Source organism: Drosophila eugracilis, unplaced genomic scaffold, assembly GCF_018153835.1.
Source record: "Drosophila eugracilis isolate 14026-0451.02 unplaced genomic scaffold, ASM1815383v1 contig_90, whole genome shotgun sequence".
In the NCBI taxonomy this organism is placed as follows: Eukaryota; Metazoa; Arthropoda; class Insecta; order Diptera; family Drosophilidae; genus Drosophila; species Drosophila eugracilis.
The window spans coordinates 3260063-3276695 of record NW_024573812.1 but is presented as its reverse complement, the minus strand read 5'-3'; the positions used below and the strand labels follow the sequence as shown (position 1 = coordinate 3276695).

The following is a 16633-nucleotide window of genomic DNA, read 5'->3' as shown; positions in this document are numbered from 1 at the left end:
CCGATCCTTTCCATTTGTCACTTTTGGAAACTCATATTTTGATGATCGTTATTATTATTCATATGCACACTTCTCACGTTTCAAATGGCTATAAAGTCGGCAAAGCGTGCACGTATTAAGTAAACCCATTGACCACGATGGTCGAAACTGAAATTCCAAAACCCCCGAGACATAACCACATTCCGACTGAAAGTACAAATATAGGTGTATATCTGAGGATACCGGCTAAGTCTACTCCTACCTTTCCTACAATTTCTCCCACTTCCGTCTTTGGTTTATCCGCATCAATAAAGTTAAATTTAATTAAATATTAGTATGCACAATCGAAGCACTAACGGATGATAACCAATTGTTTCGTAACCAGGTAGTTTAAAGGCCCCTTATCTGTCGCCTGCTCTACGCTTTCTAAAAACTATCCATAGAACCGAAGAAATTAATTTTAATAAGCCATTTGGTATTTCAAGCACACGTTTCCACCATCAGATTTCTACGGGAAATACTTTGACGATGATCCGCTGAAAAGGAAGTTATTTTTCTTAAGGAAGAAATGCTAACAAAAGTACAACGGGACCTCCGGATTTCTTTGTTAGTTTAGTAGGTGAGGTTTCTTTAAAACGAAGATCGAACTTTAAACTAAACTTCAAAGAGGTCTGAATTTAAAATTATCTTAGAGGTAAATATATTTTGGCTATCCTGTAAAGTAAAATGTACAGTTTCCTAGGAATAATTAATCCAATTTGATAACCTATTCATAATATTCCAGCGTCCGTATTCTTATTCCAAAATTTTAAAGACTCTAAGTTAAACAGTAAACATTGTTTTAATATTAGCTATCTAGTTATTTTACTCACCTTAAGCTCTTATATGTTTATATATGCAAAAACATTGAATTTACATTCGAAATGCGATCGGTGTAGAATCTTATAAACAAATTGTTCAAAACTAATTCAAATTTGATACCTCAATCGATAGCATTCGCGGTTTTCGGTTAGCATCGATAATAATATTGGCGATGGATCGCGTTCAGCTTTGTCCACCTCTATTGGGTCCGGAGATCGTATTGTTTTTGCATTTACAATTTAAATTACGCCGGAATGAGTTTTCATGCTCCTTTGCAAGGAAAGCCACACCCAATGGTTAGTTAAAAATAAGGCCTATTTCCTAAGCTAAACACAATCTCTTATTCAGGCGGACTACCAATCCATCAGGCATTCTGAATTGGAACAGCTATTTGAAAAGAAGTTCCACTATCAGAAGCCAAGGGGAAATAAGTCCTGGCAGTTGCCACCTCAGGATCAGGCTCTATTTAGCGAGTTTTACCAGTTCGACGCGCTACAGGGACTACGGGAGCAACTGAATACTGTCAAAAGCAAACTGAATGACTATGGTGTGCAGGAATGGAGTGCTCATACCAACCGCCGGGATCCTTCTGGCGAAGTGTCCTGGCGCCTCAAGAACGATACCAAAGCCGAGTTTGTAACGGTGGCCTGGTGCAAAATCTTCGAATGCCTACATCGTTATCCATTGGTTAAGAGTTCAGAAGTCAACACTCTTCATCTGTGCGAAGCTCCTGGAGCCTTCATTACATCTTTAAATCACTACCTGCACAGCAAATACTCCAAAGATGAGGTTATTTAACAAGAAATCTTTAAGAGAAACAATAAATAAGTTATTGTTTCAGATTAAATGGCGTTGGCGGTCCACAACTTTGAATCCATATTACGAAGGCAACCCTTTAAACCAGATGATCACCGATGACAGGTTCATTTTTCACACGCTGGATAATTGGTTGTTTCACAGGGATCTCACTGGCAATCTATTGGATGTTGCCAATATAGACCACTTGGCGGAACGGTGCGCAGATGACTTGCAGGGTCAAGTCGATCTAGTCACCGCAGATGGCTCTATCGATTGTGCTGCACAGCCGGATTGCCAAGAAGAAATCGTCGTTCGTCTGTTTTTCGCCGAAGTTCTCAGCGCTCTCAAGATTCTCTCAAAGGGAGGCAACTTCCTGGTGAAGATGTTTACCCTATTTGAGGCATGCAGTGTATCACTTCTTTACACACTCAACTGCATCTTTGAGCAGGTGCACATCTTTAAACCGGCTACATCTAAGCGAGGAAACTCTGAGGTTTATGTAATATGCCTGAACTATCAGAAAGACACTACCGGCCTACCTCGATTGCTTGAGGAGATAAAAGCCAAGCTTTCTCAGCCAAATGACACTATGGTGATGCCACTGTTCGCCAGGTCACAGATCCCTCAAGACTTTCTTATGCAGCACGAGATTGCCTGCCGTCTGTATATGAAGCTACAGACAGATGCTATCGAGGGAAGTATCTATGCTTACGAATCCAATGATCGTCATTATCTAAGGCACCTCCATCACCTGAGAGGGCTCGTCTCCGACACATACTACAGTCGCTATAAAGTGAAACCTTTGGAGGATAGTCTGTGCATCGTGGACAAGGAGGCGACTCGCAAGGCCCTTGGCTTCTCAGTGCCGGTCTACGGCGGATCCTACACAGAAAGGGAAAACTTGAAACACGGTGATCTGCTTAAACAGATTTACTGCTTGCGCCGGGAATTCAACCAACTGGAGAAGTGCCCCAGCAGCAGAACATCATACTCGTATGTTAAGAAGAGAGTGGAACCATTGAATCTTCATATTTCCAGAGGGGCACCTGTTCACAGTCTACAAAGCAGTATGTTTGCCTCGGAGCCTATACTCCTTATGCGTCTTCGCATTCTGGATACTTTTGATCTCGATCCTGTTTGGCAGTCTGCGCCCAAATGCCTTTTGGAAAGCAAGACGCTTGACTACCACCAACCAACGGAAAATGAAAGCTTTCACATCGCCCAGCGACGCTTTTTTGTAGATCTCCTTGAAGCAGTAAAGGAAATGAAACCGCAGAGCATTGTCTTCCATAAGTTCCTGTTCCTCACCCACTATGCCGCTTCGCTGCTCCTGTTCCTCATGGAAGTCATATATAAGGAGTGCAGTTTTGATAGCAATGACTTGCAAACCCTTACGTTAAGTAAGCTTGAAGACACGGACAATAAGGAGCTGGAAAAAGTGCTGGAACTCTTAAAAGATGAACAGGCGGGGGCCATTCACAGCCTGCTTGACATTAAGGAGCTCCAGAAGAACCGGTTTAGCAACGCCCTCATCCAACACAACAATAACGTGTTGTTAACCTGCTTCCGTGGTATGCTGGGCGAGGAATCGTTTCCCATGCCTGTGGTTCTAGCCCCCAACTCGGAGGTCCCTGCGATCCAAGAGACGGCTGCTGTGTTTTAACATAACGAACATGTATTTCTCACTTGCATAAAATTACAGTGCTACTTTTACAAAACTAGGTACTCTGCCGGGGTAATCTGCTTAAATGTTTTTTTGAGGGTTCGAAAAATGAAAATTAAATAACTAACTGAAAAATCACAAGACTAAGGGGGACGAGGGTATACATGGGCTGTGGGGTGGTCCACCTTCTTCTCTGCCATTCCGCTAATCCGCTGGACGCTTTTCGCTGTGCTTCTTGGTATAGTCCTCGGCATTCTTTACGAACTTCTTCCGATCCTTGAGGAACTCCTCGGCCAGCTCCGCCCGCAGTGGATGCTCTGGTTCGGGGTCATTGATCAGGTCCACCAGTGCCTGCACCACTTGATCGGTTCGGGTGGCCGGTTTCCAGTTTTCCGTGCTGATGATGGGCAGACACACCTGACCCTTTTCGTCGATGTTCGGATGATAGATCCGTGTCTTGAAGTTAATCTTGGGCGGTTTGAAAGGATACTCCGCCGGAAAGTTGATCTCGATACGGAAGGCACCCTTGTTGTAAGGGGGATTGTCCGGCACAATCAATCCCGTCCAGCGTAGCAGGTTGTCATCGTCCGCCTTGATGTCCCGGAAAGCCTTCAGTGTGTTGTCCTGCAAATCGCTTAATTCTTTTCTCAGGCGTCTCGGCGCAGTCATCGTGACGTCTCTGTGTGTGTGAGTGGGATTTCTTTTTTGGGGTTTGTTTGTGTGTGTGCTTGTGGGAGACGAGGGATGGGGGCTGCTCTGGTTGTATGTGCGTGAGCACTTTTGTTTGCCCTTGTGTGAGCTGCAAATCGATGGTTTCGCCTTCCGGATGAGTAATACCGTCGTTGGGGTGCCGGCGTTTCGTTGTCGCTGGATTCACAGTGCTCCAATTACCGTGTGTCACCTTTAATTTCCGCACTGGCCCCCACAAAATCCGCACGTAAGTCTGCGAATTCCACTGAAAAATGGTTCGTGCAAGAATCTTCCGATTGGCGTTAGGGTATTTTTGGACATGCTCACAATGGCGTTGAAATTGGATTACACTAATCAACTCAGTCTGAACTTAGTAATGATTTGTTTTTATTATTATATTGTATTATTTTTATTCGTTAATGCAAATATATTTTTATACAATTTAATCTGCTAATTTTTAATTTTTCCCAATATAGACCTTACACAAATATAATTTTAAAAAACGATGAAATCTCTAGATGTTGGCTAGCTCTAGCTATTTTTGAAATCGATAGTCGATATAAGTGGCGGCATCAAATCGATAATCTAACGTTTTATTCACCTCCCATCGCTATCGCTGACTGCAACACGTGCGCCGCGTTAGTTTTGTTTTTCCCTCAAAATGACCAAGAAAGTAGCACTTAAACGCAGGGGAAAGGATTCTGAGCCCACAAATGAAGTGGCTGCCAGTTCGGAGGCATCCGAAAACGAGGAGGAGGAGGTAAGACCAACTGATAACCGAATCAAAAGTCAGTTCCAAATCACCTGCATGTGTTTTTGGTTTTTAAGGACCTTCTGCAAGCTGTTAAAGATCCCGGAGAAGATTCCACAGATGACGAGGGTATAGACCAGGAGTATCACTCGGATTCCAGTGAAGAACTAGAGTTTGAAAGCGACGAGGAGGGAAACTACTTGGGCAGAAAGCAGTCCTCATCAGCCGAAGAAGATGAGGAAAGCAGTGGTGAAGAGGGTGGGGAAGAAGAGGAGGAGGAGGAAGATGATGATGACGACTCTGAGGATGAAAAGGAGGAAGAACCTACCAGCACATCCAAGCAAAACAAATCCGACGATAAGCCGAGCAGCAGCGGTGCCGCTACTAAGAATGTTCCCACAAATGAGCTGCCCAAAAAGGATTCCACGAAGCCGGAGTACGAGGATTCAGACACATCCGACGAGGAAGATATACGAAACACTGTTGGCAACATACCCATGCATTGGTATGATGAGTACAAGCATATAGGCTACGATTGGGATGCCAAGAAGATCATAAAACCACCGCAGGGTGATCAAATTGATGAGTTCCTGCGCAAGATCGAAGACCCTGACTTTTGGCGCACTGTGAAAGATCCATTAACCGGTCAGGATGTGCGTCTAACAGATGAGGATATTGCCCTTATCAAACGCATCGTTTCGGGTCGCATTCCTAACAAGGATCACCAGGAATACGAACCCTGGATCGAGTGGTTCACATCAGAGGTGGAGAAAATGCCCATCAAAAACGTACCCGATCACAAACGCTCCTTCCTACCCTCAGTGTCCGAGAAAAAGCGCGTCTCGCGCATGGTGCACGCCCTGAAGATGGGCTGGATGAAGACCGCCGAGGAGGTGCAACGCGAAAAGCAAGCCAAACGGGGCCCCAAGTTCTACATGCTTTGGGAGACTGACACCAGTCGGGAGCAAATGCGCCGCATCCACGATCCCGTCTCTGCACCCAAACGTGACCTGCCTGGTCACGCCGAGTCCTACAATCCACCGCCAGAGTACCTGTTCGATGCCAAGGAGACCAAGGAGTGGCTGAAACTCAAGGATGAGCCACACAAGCGTAAGCTGCACTTCATGCCTCAGAAGTTCAAGTCACTGAGAGAGGTGCCCGCATACTCCAGATATCTTCGCGAGCGCTTCCTCCGCTGCCTAGATCTTTACCTGTGCCCTCGTGCCAAGCGTGTCAAGCTGAACATCGATGCAGAGTACCTGATCCCAAAGCTGCCCTCGCCGCGTGACCTGCAGCCATTCCCCACGGTGGAAAGTATGGTTTATCGAGGCCATACGGATCTGGTGCGGTCTGTTAGCGTCGAACCGAAAGGAGAGTATCTCGTCTCTGGCTCCGATGATAAAACAGTCAAGAGTGAGTGTTTTATATAATAATCTAAGTTTCTCTTTTAATTTAAAACTTTTTGCTTCGTTTACAGTTTGGGAAATCGCCACAGGACGTTGCATTCGTACTATTGAGACCGACGAAGTGGTACGCTGTGTGGCTTGGTGCCCCAATCCCAAGCTCTCCATCATCGCGGTGGCCACTGGCAATCGACTGTTACTTGTTAATCCTAAAGTGGGCGATAAGGTGCTGGTGAAGAAGACCGACGATCTGTTGGCTGAGGCGCCCAGTCAAGATGTTATTGAAAGTGAGCGCATCAAGACGGCGGTACAGTGGTCAAATGCCGAAGCTGAAGAGCAGGAGAAGGGCGTTCGGGTGGTGATCACCCACTTCAAACCCATCCGCCAAGTTACCTGGCATGGACGCGGTGACTATTTGGCTACTGTAATGCCCGAGGGTGCTAACCGCTCAGCTTTGATTCATCAGCTGTCCAAGCGGCGTTCACAGATTCCATTCTCCAAGAGCAAGGGTCTCATTCAGTTTGTGCTTTTCCACCCGGTGAAACCATGCTTCTTTGTGGCGGTAAGTGTGACAGATAGTTTGATACTTGAATATCTATTCTTATATATATTTAACTTCTTGTTATATAGACTCAACACAACATTCGCATTTATGATTTGGTCAAACAAGAGCTGGTCAAGAAACTGTTGACCAACTCCAAGTGGATATCGGGCATGTCTATTCACCCCAAGGGTGACAATTTGCTTGTGTCCACTTATGACAAAAAGATGCTCTGGTTTGATTTGGATCTATCCACTAAGCCTTACCAAACCATGCGACTCCATCGCAATGCTGTTCGCAGTGTGGCCTTCCATCTCCGTTATCCGCTCTTCGCTTCTGGCAGCGATGACCAGGCTGTGATCGTCTCCCACGGCATGGTCTATAAGTAAGTCACTTATACTAAATTATTAGTTTCGAATATACTGATTTTTATATTTAATTTCAGTGACCTGTTGCAAAACCCTCTGATTTTTCCCCTTAAGAAGTTGCAAACACACGAGAAGCGCGAAGAGTTCGGTGTGTTGGATGTCAATTGGCATCCCATACAGCCATGGGTCTTCTCTACAGGCGCTGACTGCACCATCCGACTATACACGTAAATAAAGTCCATAAAACTTAAGGTAGTTTTTTGGTTCTCCACAGTTTTATGAAATTTCTATAGTAAATAAATACATATATTAATTTTTAATGAAAGGACACATTTTATTTAAATTTGTCTTTAAACCATTTAAAATTTCATGATTTAAGAAAGTTATTTCTTGGCATTGTTTTTCTTTGAGGTCTAGAATATGAAATTTTGTTATGTCCCGGGCTTTAACGGGATCCAAATATCAAATTATAAATGCAACCCTGTAAAAAGTTTTGAAGTTCTAGCCCCAAAAAGCTTTTTTGGGGGGAAATTCCAGTGGAGCGAAGAGTCCCAAGCTTTGTTCTCTTTGTCGAACTCGCGCGCACATGTCTTTCTGTGGACTCTCTCTCTGTCCCTCTCTCCTGTGTGTACCAGGAATTCTAACTGTATAGTTATGCCAGGGAGCTTTTCGCTCAGTCCACCTTTGGAGGCCCCCCGCGCACATTCCACTTACCGTTTATCTTGGCTTCTCGGGAGGAGCGCGCGCATTGGAAAATCAAGAGCTGGCGAAACGGCACTGCTTGGAAATCAGTCGCCTGCCTTTGCCCGAGCGGAGAGAATCTCGAAACGCTCGAATCCGACCTGTCGAGGATTTTGGCTTCTGGGTGCTGCTGCTGAGCAGCCAAAAATCGCAGAGCGCAGAAATCGAATGGGAAAAAGCGCTGCCATAGCGGGGGCATCAAGAACGAAAGGAATATAATAAAATATGGCCGAGGGCGAGATGTGAAAATGTGAAAATGCCAGTCCAGGCCATCGAGTAACCACGAAAATTGCACTTTTTCCCCAAAAAAAAATTCGTTTCCACACTAAAACCAAAAAAGAAAAACAACCAAAAAAATCAAAGCACAAGCAAAACAATTTCGGGGCGAGAAAAAAAACATATATACAAATATACACATTTCGATTCCAATTCTAGTGGCAAAAAAATTCGTATGTACTCGTCGTCGTTGCTCCTCAAAAAACATACATACATACATACAAACGCGTCCCCCTTTTCCCGCCCACCCAATCGCCCCGAAATCCTCAACGAAAATACGTATGGTGTCTGTGTGTGTGTGTGGTTCGAGTGAAAATATTAACAGTTGCGCTAATGAAAAAATACAACAAAAAATTAATAATAATATGAAAATATAAATAGCTAGATTATGGCAATGGTCAACAAAGGAACCGAATCAGCTGATTTGTGATAAGTGCAACGACCAACAGGAATCACAATCGCTTCGGGTTACAAGTGCAATTAGCTGCCTACATGTTGCAGCTGTTGCAGCAACATCAGTACAAGTGGAGAAAATCACGCATACGCCCCATCCGCCCAACGGGCCAAACAATGCGCTCCACTTAGCCAAGTTGCGTGTCAATGTGGTGGTACTCCAGTCCACCACCTTCCTTCGCACTGCTTACAAACACACACACACATGTACATATGTACATTAATATATGTATATATATATATATTTGTATATATCGGTGTAATGACTAGCCCAAGAAATAAATAAAGGCCAGAGAACAACAACTACGGGGGCAGCTCCAGCTGCTCATAAATTTCGTAACGCTTGTGAAATGTGCCCCTTGGTGCACGGGGCCATTGAATCGCTAGATTTTCGCCCGTAAATCCAGAGCGGAATATGTAAATGCCGTAGGCGCCACCACCCGCGCACCGTAGATTCGATTAACCAAAATAAAATAAAAAAACCAACGTCCATACCCCAGGAGAGACCACGCGAAATCAGGACCTAAGATAAGGATAACTATTACTCGAAAGGTTATCTGAAAAATCAAAAAGAATTTCTGGAATTTTTCGGGCATGTAAAATCCCCTCAAGGAAAAGCTGAGAAAGCAAAAAAAAAACATTAAACAAAACGAAAACTAAAATCAAGAGCAGCAGCTGCACAAAGAGCAAGAACAAGCTAGAGAGCAAGTACCAGAGAGGGATAGAGAGAGAAGGAAGAGCGCTATAGAGTGGAAACTTTCGATAAAAAATTATTAGCAAAAACATAAATACGTAACGGAATCGGGAGAACCCGTGCCTTCTGCCCGTACCAAGGAAATCGAGAAAGAGAATAACCGAAAGCGAATCGAAGAAAAGAGCACCCGAGCGAAGCGGGTGAGTGGGTAGGTCAGTGGCAGTGGGCGGTCCGCCAGCTGGGGCAGCACCACCATCACCACCCATCACCACCTCAATCACCACCTCCATCTCCAGCTCCATCAGCACCGCCAGCGTCAACCTCAACTTTCAAAGGGCAGGTAAGTGCACACGGAAAAAAGAACCAGATCGGAAGCCGTCTGACATTTAGGCGTAGAACACCTTCAGATTTTCACTTTTCACAAAAACTCGGTCGATTTTCATTAGCATAGACCTCGGATTGGGAAGGATTGTTATTTTTCCTTAGGGTTTTATTGCTCTCTTTTGTGGTTCATAAAAGGTTAACTATAATATTGGAATACTGTTTTAATTACTAAAGAATTAATATTTTTATCAGACTTTAATGGTTTCAAAATGTCTAATATTTTTTTATGACATCATTGTAAAAGATTTACAAAAGATTTGTGGACTCAACTAAAAGATATAACCAATTTGATTTTTGTAAATGCCGACTTACCTTTCTTAAACTATGTTGACTTCATTTATCACAAAATTAGAATAATTGACAAAGTACTTGAGTTAAACTTACCATCTTAGTTTATTTAAGAAACATTTATTTAGATTTTTAAGTAATGTAAGTCATTTTCTTTGGTTCATAAAAGATTTCATATTAATTTTGGGAAATTGTCAACTATTTTTGAGTCCTAAAACTAAAAATATCAACTAATAACCAGGGTTAAGGCTTGTATATAAACTACAGCACCTTATCATCAAAACATTTACTAAAACATGCCAATTATCAATTAAATATCAAACTAGTTTATGTCAGATAAGAGTTTTTTTGGCATGACGAACATTCAACGGATGACGAATATTTGTGTTTTTTGTTTAAGTGCCTAGAACTTCCCCGCTTCAACCCCTAACCCCTCACCCATCACCTAGTTTATTAACGTTTCAATGTGTTCCTTTATTGCAGGTAGCGGCATGTCCTGCACCGTTTCGGAGCTGCCCAGTGGCTGTCGATTGCGCGGCATGACTGCATCCTCACAGCAAAGTGCCGCCAACAATAGTGGCAACAATGGCAATGGCAACGGCGGCGGAGGCGGTGGCGTTGGAGGCGTCGTCGGTGGTGGCGGCAGCTTGGGCGGTGTATCACCCACAGTGGGCGGCAGCGTGGGAGTCGGCTCTACGTCCAACGTTCTACAGGAGTCCAATGTGGCCACGTTGCAGCGACCACAATCACAGAAACCATGCTGCTTCTGTTGGTGCTGTTGCTGCTCCTGCTCCTGGTGAGTTTTAGCCCACAACGAGTGGCCTATATGTTCACCGTTCAAATTCTCTGACACGAAATCAATTTCTTTCTCGTTACCGCGCTGCCTTGACTCAACGTTTGGCCATAATAACAACTACCTATACCAATACCAATACCAATACAACAAACCACAACCGTGACAACAGGGCCAAATGGTAAGTACCCTCCTTAAACACTCGTACTTTCTTACACAGGGAGAAAACTTACTTAATACTGAAAATCAGATACTCAAATACAATAAAAATAATCATTTTAAATAGCTAATATTAATTTTTAAAAGCTAATGTTTAAGCTAAGTGTGATAAGAACTATCATCAGTAACAAGGGATTTCATTTTTACCGTTAGTTCTTTGCATTAATACTAGTATTTTCTCTCAGTGCTGTCATGGATATGGCCACGGTTACAGCTATGGTTATTGCTTTGGCTTTAACTATTGCTTTGGCTTTGGCTATGGCTATGGCTATAACCACTGACATGGGCATGGACAGGGAAGTTTAAATGAAAGTGGACACGGGCAAGGTGGCCTTCCTTCTGACAGCTGGCAACGCTGTTTATTTTCTAAAAAGCTCTCTCTTTGCCTCTCTCTCCTGTATGGATTATGAACTTTCTCCTTTCGCTCTTTCGAAACACTCTTTAGCATGCTAGCTCTTGCATTCTCGTTCATTCACAATTCCGAATTCCGGGAGCAAGTTGTCGGGCAGCGAAAAGCTCTCTGGAGGGCACTTTTCAAATCAAATATAAATAAGTATGTGGCGGCTCCTCCGCGGACTCCTCCAAGTGTTGCATGTTTTCGTGAATGAAATCGAAAGTCTTTTTTCGACCCCCACACAAAACCCAACTGTAACCCCCTTCCGCACCTTTGTGTGCCTAACTGGGTCCCAAGAACCCCCCGAAAAACCCAGCGCGCACACAGACCCCAAACCCCCCCTGGACACATATAATTTGATTCATATATAGGAGAAAAATACATATATATATATACGTAGAGCTGTGTGACTTTGATTAGGTATTGGGCCAGCGAGTCGCTCTGATAACTGTTGGCCAGATAAGAGAGCTTTGTCAAGTTCGAGTACTCCGGTGTTCTGTCTCCGGGCTTCCAAACCCAAAACCGATATGACATTAGCCTATCTACAGTGGTCATTCGAAGAATTATATCTTTATAACAGCTTTACTTATAGGGTTTTGGTGCTACATAACCTTCGATAACTTTTAATAAGTACTCTTAAGTTTACTTTATTAAGTAAGTCCTTAATATCTAATATTCCATATTGTTCAGTTTTAACCTCATTTATAATCATTAGAAAAATAAAATGAATAAAAGCTTTGATCTATTACCGTTATATTAAAGTTCATACAATGAAAGTTACTTCATAACTTGTTATACTGTAACCTCCGCTATCTGAAAGTTCTAGTTATCGAGCGAGCACTGTATTTACATATTTATGCTATTTAGTGCCAGTTAAAAATGAGTCAGGCTGAGCGGCAATCCAGCGATGAATAAAATTGTAGTCTACTTTAAAGGGTGATTGATGAGTTGTAAACTCAAAAAATAATCGACATTTAACAAGATTTTCTCTTTTCTTTTTTATCTTTACAGTCTGGCCATCAAGAATGCCGATGAAAATGCCCCCACGAAGCGAGATCTCGTAAATGCCGAATTCTTAGATGGCGAGCAGTGAGTTTATGCAAAGAAAATACTTGAAAAGAAAAACAGGAAAAACTTATGTAAATTCATTGTAAATTACAGACCCACACTGGAGGAAATCCGCAGCTGGGGCAAAAGCTTCGACAAGCTGATGAAGAGCACAGGTGAGCGCCAGTGAAAAATTGCTTTCCTAATCCATATTGATGTTTATGTACGTTCCCAGCTGGTCGAAAGGTGTTCCAGAATTTCCTGCGCAGCGAATTCAGCGAGGAGAACATCCTGTTCTGGCTAGCCTGCGAGGACCTCAAAAAGGAGAGTAGCGCAGAACTGGTGGAGGAGAAGGCGCGCCTCATCTATGAGGACTATATATCGATCCTGTCGCCCAGGGAAGTGTCGCTGGACTCGCGAGTCCGCGAGATCGTCAACCGGAACATGATCGAGCCCACGACGCACACCTTCGACGAAGCTCAAATCCAGATCTATACACTGATGCACAGAGACTCATATCCGAGGTAAGGGTTGAGATATTAGCTCTTAAAATATTTTTCTTAAATGCTTTACTTTCTTTTCTAACAGATTCCTAAACTCGCAAAAGTTCAAGACACTCGCTCAACTGCAAGACAACTCGAATGCCGGCTCGAAGGCAGATAGTCCTACTTAGAGAGGATCCTTTGGGGGACTACCGGATCCGTCTTTGACCTCGGTACAGTTGCGCTGTGTTGACTTCCGCTGTTGCTCTCCAAATTGGTATTTCCCTGATTTTCCAACCCCGCCACCGCCGCCGACGCCGCCTCTGCTGCTGCTGCTGCTGCAATCGACTAAGCAATATGTATCCATTAGTAGAACCATTTAAAAAAAAAAGTATTGCGCGCAGCCCCGAATAGTTCCGGAGCCTGGAAGAGGGGCGGGGGAATCGGACGACATGCATTCTACGTAAAACGGATTCCTTCTCTACCTACGTTCTAGTCGTTAACTAACCAAAGAGTTAAGCACTACAAGAAAATTGTTTACACTAAGGAGCTGGTTCGACCACAGAAAGCATTTTCCAAACAGAAACAGAAACAAAAAGAAAGAAAAACAAACAAAAATAGCCAGCAAGCTAATACGAAACGAGCGACACAAATAGCATCTATTGTAATACTAGTGATCTAAGAGACGTATTAATCAAATTGCAACAAAGATTACGGAACCCGCTAACCGATAAGTAAATTTAAACGTAATCATAAACCGCAACGTAACAGAAATACTTTTTCCAACAAACAAAAATTACAAACCAAAAAAAAAATCCCAAAAAAAAAAAAATGAAAGAAAACCAAAAAATCTTTTTAAACGTATTGCATACATAACTTTATAAACTTATATATATATACACAAACAGGATATATACATATATATATATTCGGATATATAGAGACATTTAACTTGACTAGTTTTGAAATCGTTTTAGGTCATACGAGTAATGACATCGAAGCATTTTGTAAATACAACAGCAGACGGCAAACACTTTCTACTTTCTTATGAGAACCCGATCGAGGAGCATCCTCCTTTCTTAAGCAAATCTTACAAGGCCCCATCTTGAGCTGTACTTTGAGCCAGACCAGAACCGAACCGAACAGACCATATACATACACATATGTTATATATATATATATATATATATATATAAATATATATCAGCCCTATAAAGTCTTAGCCGAAACCGATATCTGATAACCGGAACAAATGCATAACAAACTAACTAACGTGTACTATATTATTTCGATGTCGAGCTGATTTCCAAGTCGAAAGAAGAACGTTTCGCAATATCACTGCCAACAAATAAATCAGAACTTCGCAAGAGATATATATATATTCGTATATACCCTCTTATATTGTATTATGCAATTGTTTTTCTAGACAAGCGGAAGTTCCAAGAGTTTCCCCTTAAATTTACCCCCTTTTCTGCTTTAAAAACCAAAGAAATAAATATGGAAAACAGTATTATAAATAAAAAAAAAAAGAAAAACAAAAAGGGAGACACACAAAGTTACATTTAAATTTTAGCAAAAAAGTTGTCGAATTGAAAACTAAAAACATATAAAAAGGAAGAGAGAAAATTCAAATAAAAAAAAAAAAAAAGAAAGTTTATAAGTAACGAAGAAGAAGGAGGAGAGGAGGAAACACAGAACAGGAGGACTTTCCCTGGCGAAAAAAGTTAACAAATGTAATTTCGATCTTAAGTTGGTTTCCTTTAACCTTAGGTTGTCTGTGTGTGTTCGAAAGGCACAACAAATATTTTAAAGTACAAGATTCATGTGTGTACCTTTGTTGCGGGGAGCAGGGAACGTATTTTCGTAGCTAGTTGGTGTGCCTAGTTTTAATGCATCTATCGGTTAGCAAACCAAATCACCAAACCATTCACATGGACATTAAACCGAAACAGAAACAGTAACACAATTTATTAACTTAACTAGCATTTAAGCATCTTCCAGTTCCCCTTAAAGAATTTGTTTCTCTGAGATCCTTTATCTTAAATCCTTTATCACTGAAAACTCATTTGATCTATATACTAACTTAAAACAAAAGTATAAATCACTTTTTTCTAGAGCTTTCCCAACCACACATAAGTTCCTATATTTTTATAACATTTCTGATCCGCTTTCCTTACCCATACATAAGCACTGCTCCGCCTCAAGCTTCCGCTCTAGTCCTTAAAGAACTTGACTCTTGACGCGTCACTCAGGCTGCTACTTGGAATTGAGAATTCGACAACCGCTTTTGCATTACAAAGAGAGAAAGATTAAGAGAGATGGTGAGAAAGAGTTTCCCCAATGGTTTGTTAAATTAATTTTAGGCAATCAGGTTAGAGAGACAGTATGTCCTGGCTAAACAAGGACGCGCGGAGGGAAGGAATGTTTGTTTGTGAATGTTTCTCTTCGGTTTCTTACTTTGCAGAACGGACAGATATATAAGACTTTTTGAACAAAAAAACAAAATTTATATTAGTACATTTAATACGATTGTTGTTTGTTTAGTTTTATACACCGCCAAACACTCGCACACACTCACAAAACACACACCGATACATGCATATATATATATATATATACTACTTAGCGGTATATGTACAAAAAAAAAAAAAACAAAAAAAAAAAACCAAAAAACGTAATCAAGCATTAGTGAAAAGTTTCGACCAGTTAAAAACCATTAAAATTAAATTTATTACAAAACCAAAAAAGAAATCAACTAACGTGTAAACGCAAAAACGGCAAAATCAATAAATACAAAATGGATTAAACTAAGCCTAAATTTAGTTTTAAACATTTAATATATTGCAACAATAAACCGAAATGAAAATAAAACTCAAATTCAAACTTGAAGAAAAAAGTGTTTTTTAATTATAAATTAAGATAAACATTTTTATGATATGTAAACTAAATTCGGTTTTTCAAGAAAGTTTATTTACTTGATTATCTACATTTCGTATAATTTTACATTTTACTGTAAAATCCTACATATTTTACAAATGCATTTTACACCATGTAGGTAACCAATGTAGACCAGTTGGCTTGCGCAGCTTCAAGCCGTTCTAAGCCGCAGTTCCACGCGTGCGCAGCGCCAAAGACAAACAGAGACGGCCAGAGCGAGCAAGAGAGAGGAAGCGATGTAAGGGGAGCGGGGGGTTAGTCACCCTTTACCGTGGCGGAAAGCACACACAAGCTCCGTCCGTCCGTTCGTCGGTCCGTCTGCCGATCCACACGACACAACGCTGATTGCCGCCGCCTGTCGAGGTGAGGTTGTAGGAGCTGAACTGAGGTTAACCGAAAGCCAGGTCCAAGGAGCGACTGCGAGCAAGAGGGGGGAAGCAGAGAGCGGTGGCGGGACAGAGAACGGCGGAGGCTGTGCGGCAGCTACTTGGCGTATTCGATTGTGGTACATGCACAACTATTTTACGTATGCCACACGGAGAGAAATCAACTTACTTTCTGAATGCTAATGGGCTTACATTACATTTCTGTTTAATTGTGGTTTGTTTTTAGTGAGGAGAAAGTAGTGAAATGAAAGGAATAAATGAAAGTATTTGAATTTAACTTAAATTTTTGTTTTATAAAATGTCCAAAATAGCATAATAAAGATATTTTATAACGAATAAACATTTGTAACCCTCTTTTTCGCAGTGCATTCTCTTGGCATGCGGCGATCTCTCTGTGCCTGTCTCTCCACCTCTCTCTCACTCTCTTACCGTTGTGTGTGTTTGTTTCTCTACCTGATGCCCGATTGCACTACCACTTTCACGCG

The 16633-nt window shown here is 42.0% G+C and overlaps 4 protein-coding genes across 5 annotated transcripts; 3 read left to right on the top strand and 1 right to left on the bottom strand.

The window, feature by feature from the left end:
• Positions 1-926: 926 nt before the first annotated feature.
• LOC108113238 (cap-specific mRNA (nucleoside-2'-O-)-methyltransferase 2) lies at positions 927-3359 on the top strand. Its single transcript, XM_017223782.2, has 3 exons — positions 927-1136; positions 1189-1629; positions 1682-3359. Exons 1-3 carry the CDS (start codon positions 1095-1097, stop codon positions 3299-3301), a joined length of 2103 nt encoding a protein of 700 aa, XP_017079271.1. The 5' UTR covers positions 927-1094; the 3' UTR covers positions 3302-3359.
• On the bottom strand, positions 3292-4291 carry LOC108113239 (ubiquitin-conjugating enzyme E2-18 kDa). The gene has a single exon (XM_017223783.1). The coding sequence runs from the start codon at positions 3968-3970 to the stop codon at positions 3506-3508; it is 465 nt and encodes a 154-aa protein (XP_017079272.1). The 5' UTR covers positions 3971-4291; the 3' UTR covers positions 3292-3505.
• Positions 4292-4575: 284 nt separating this feature from the next.
• Positions 4576-7368, top strand: LOC108113330 (ribosome biogenesis protein BOP1 homolog). Its single transcript, XM_017223886.2, has 5 exons — positions 4576-4751; positions 4820-6155; positions 6220-6707; positions 6776-7071; positions 7132-7368. The coding sequence occupies exons 1-5, from the start codon at positions 4653-4655 to the stop codon at positions 7283-7285; spliced, it is 2373 nt and encodes a 790-aa protein (XP_017079375.1). The 5' UTR covers positions 4576-4652; the 3' UTR covers positions 7286-7368.
• Positions 7369-7724: 356 nt separating this feature from the next.
• On the top strand, positions 7725-14231 carry LOC108113015 (regulator of G-protein signaling 17). Of its 2 annotated transcripts, XM_017223436.2 has the most exons (7): positions 7725-9558; positions 10374-10686; positions 10856-10864; positions 12308-12385; positions 12458-12519; positions 12579-12867; positions 12932-14231. In XM_017223436.2, the coding sequence occupies exons 2-7, from the start codon at positions 10382-10384 to the stop codon at positions 13014-13016; spliced, it is 828 nt and encodes a 275-aa protein (XP_017078925.1). In that variant the 5' UTR covers positions 7725-9558; positions 10374-10381; the 3' UTR covers positions 13017-14231. The 2 variants fall into 2 exon arrangements, with proteins under 2 accessions (XP_017078925.1, XP_017078926.1); XM_017223437.2 differs by lacking the exons at positions 7725-9558; positions 10374-10686; positions 10856-10864 and adding an exon at positions 10903-11455.
• Positions 14232-16633: the final 2402 nt, after the last annotated feature.

Coding starts and splice junctions, on each gene's coding strand:
- LOC108113238 (XM_017223782.2), top strand. CDS start 1,095: ATGAGTTTTCATGCTCCTTTGCAAGGAAAGCCACACCCAATG. Junction 1,137..1,188: donor AAGGAAAGCCACACCCAATG/GTTAGTTAAAAA, acceptor TCTCTTATTCAG/GCGGACTACCAATCCATCAG. Junction 1,630..1,681: donor GCAAATACTCCAAAGATGAG/GTTATTTAACAA, acceptor TTATTGTTTCAG/ATTAAATGGCGTTGGCGGTC.
- LOC108113015 (XM_017223436.2), top strand. CDS start 10,382: ATGTCCTGCACCGTTTCGGAGCTGCCCAGTGGCTGTCGATTGCGCGGC. Junction 12,386..12,457: donor GAATTCTTAGATGGCGAGCA/GTGAGTTTATGC, acceptor TGTAAATTACAG/ACCCACACTGGAGGAAATCC. Junction 12,520..12,578: donor CAAGCTGATGAAGAGCACAG/GTGAGCGCCAGT, acceptor GTACGTTCCCAG/CTGGTCGAAAGGTGTTCCAG.
- LOC108113239 (XM_017223783.1), bottom strand. CDS start 3,970: ATGACTGCGCCGAGACGCCTGAGAAAAGAATTAAGCGATTTGCAGGAC.
- LOC108113330 (XM_017223886.2), top strand. CDS start 4,653: ATGACCAAGAAAGTAGCACTTAAACGCAGGGGAAAGGATTCTGAGCCC. Junction 6,156..6,219: donor CGATGATAAAACAGTCAAGA/GTGAGTGTTTTA, acceptor CTTCGTTTACAG/TTTGGGAAATCGCCACAGGA. Junction 7,072..7,131: donor TCCCACGGCATGGTCTATAA/GTAAGTCACTTA, acceptor ATTTAATTTCAG/TGACCTGTTGCAAAACCCTC.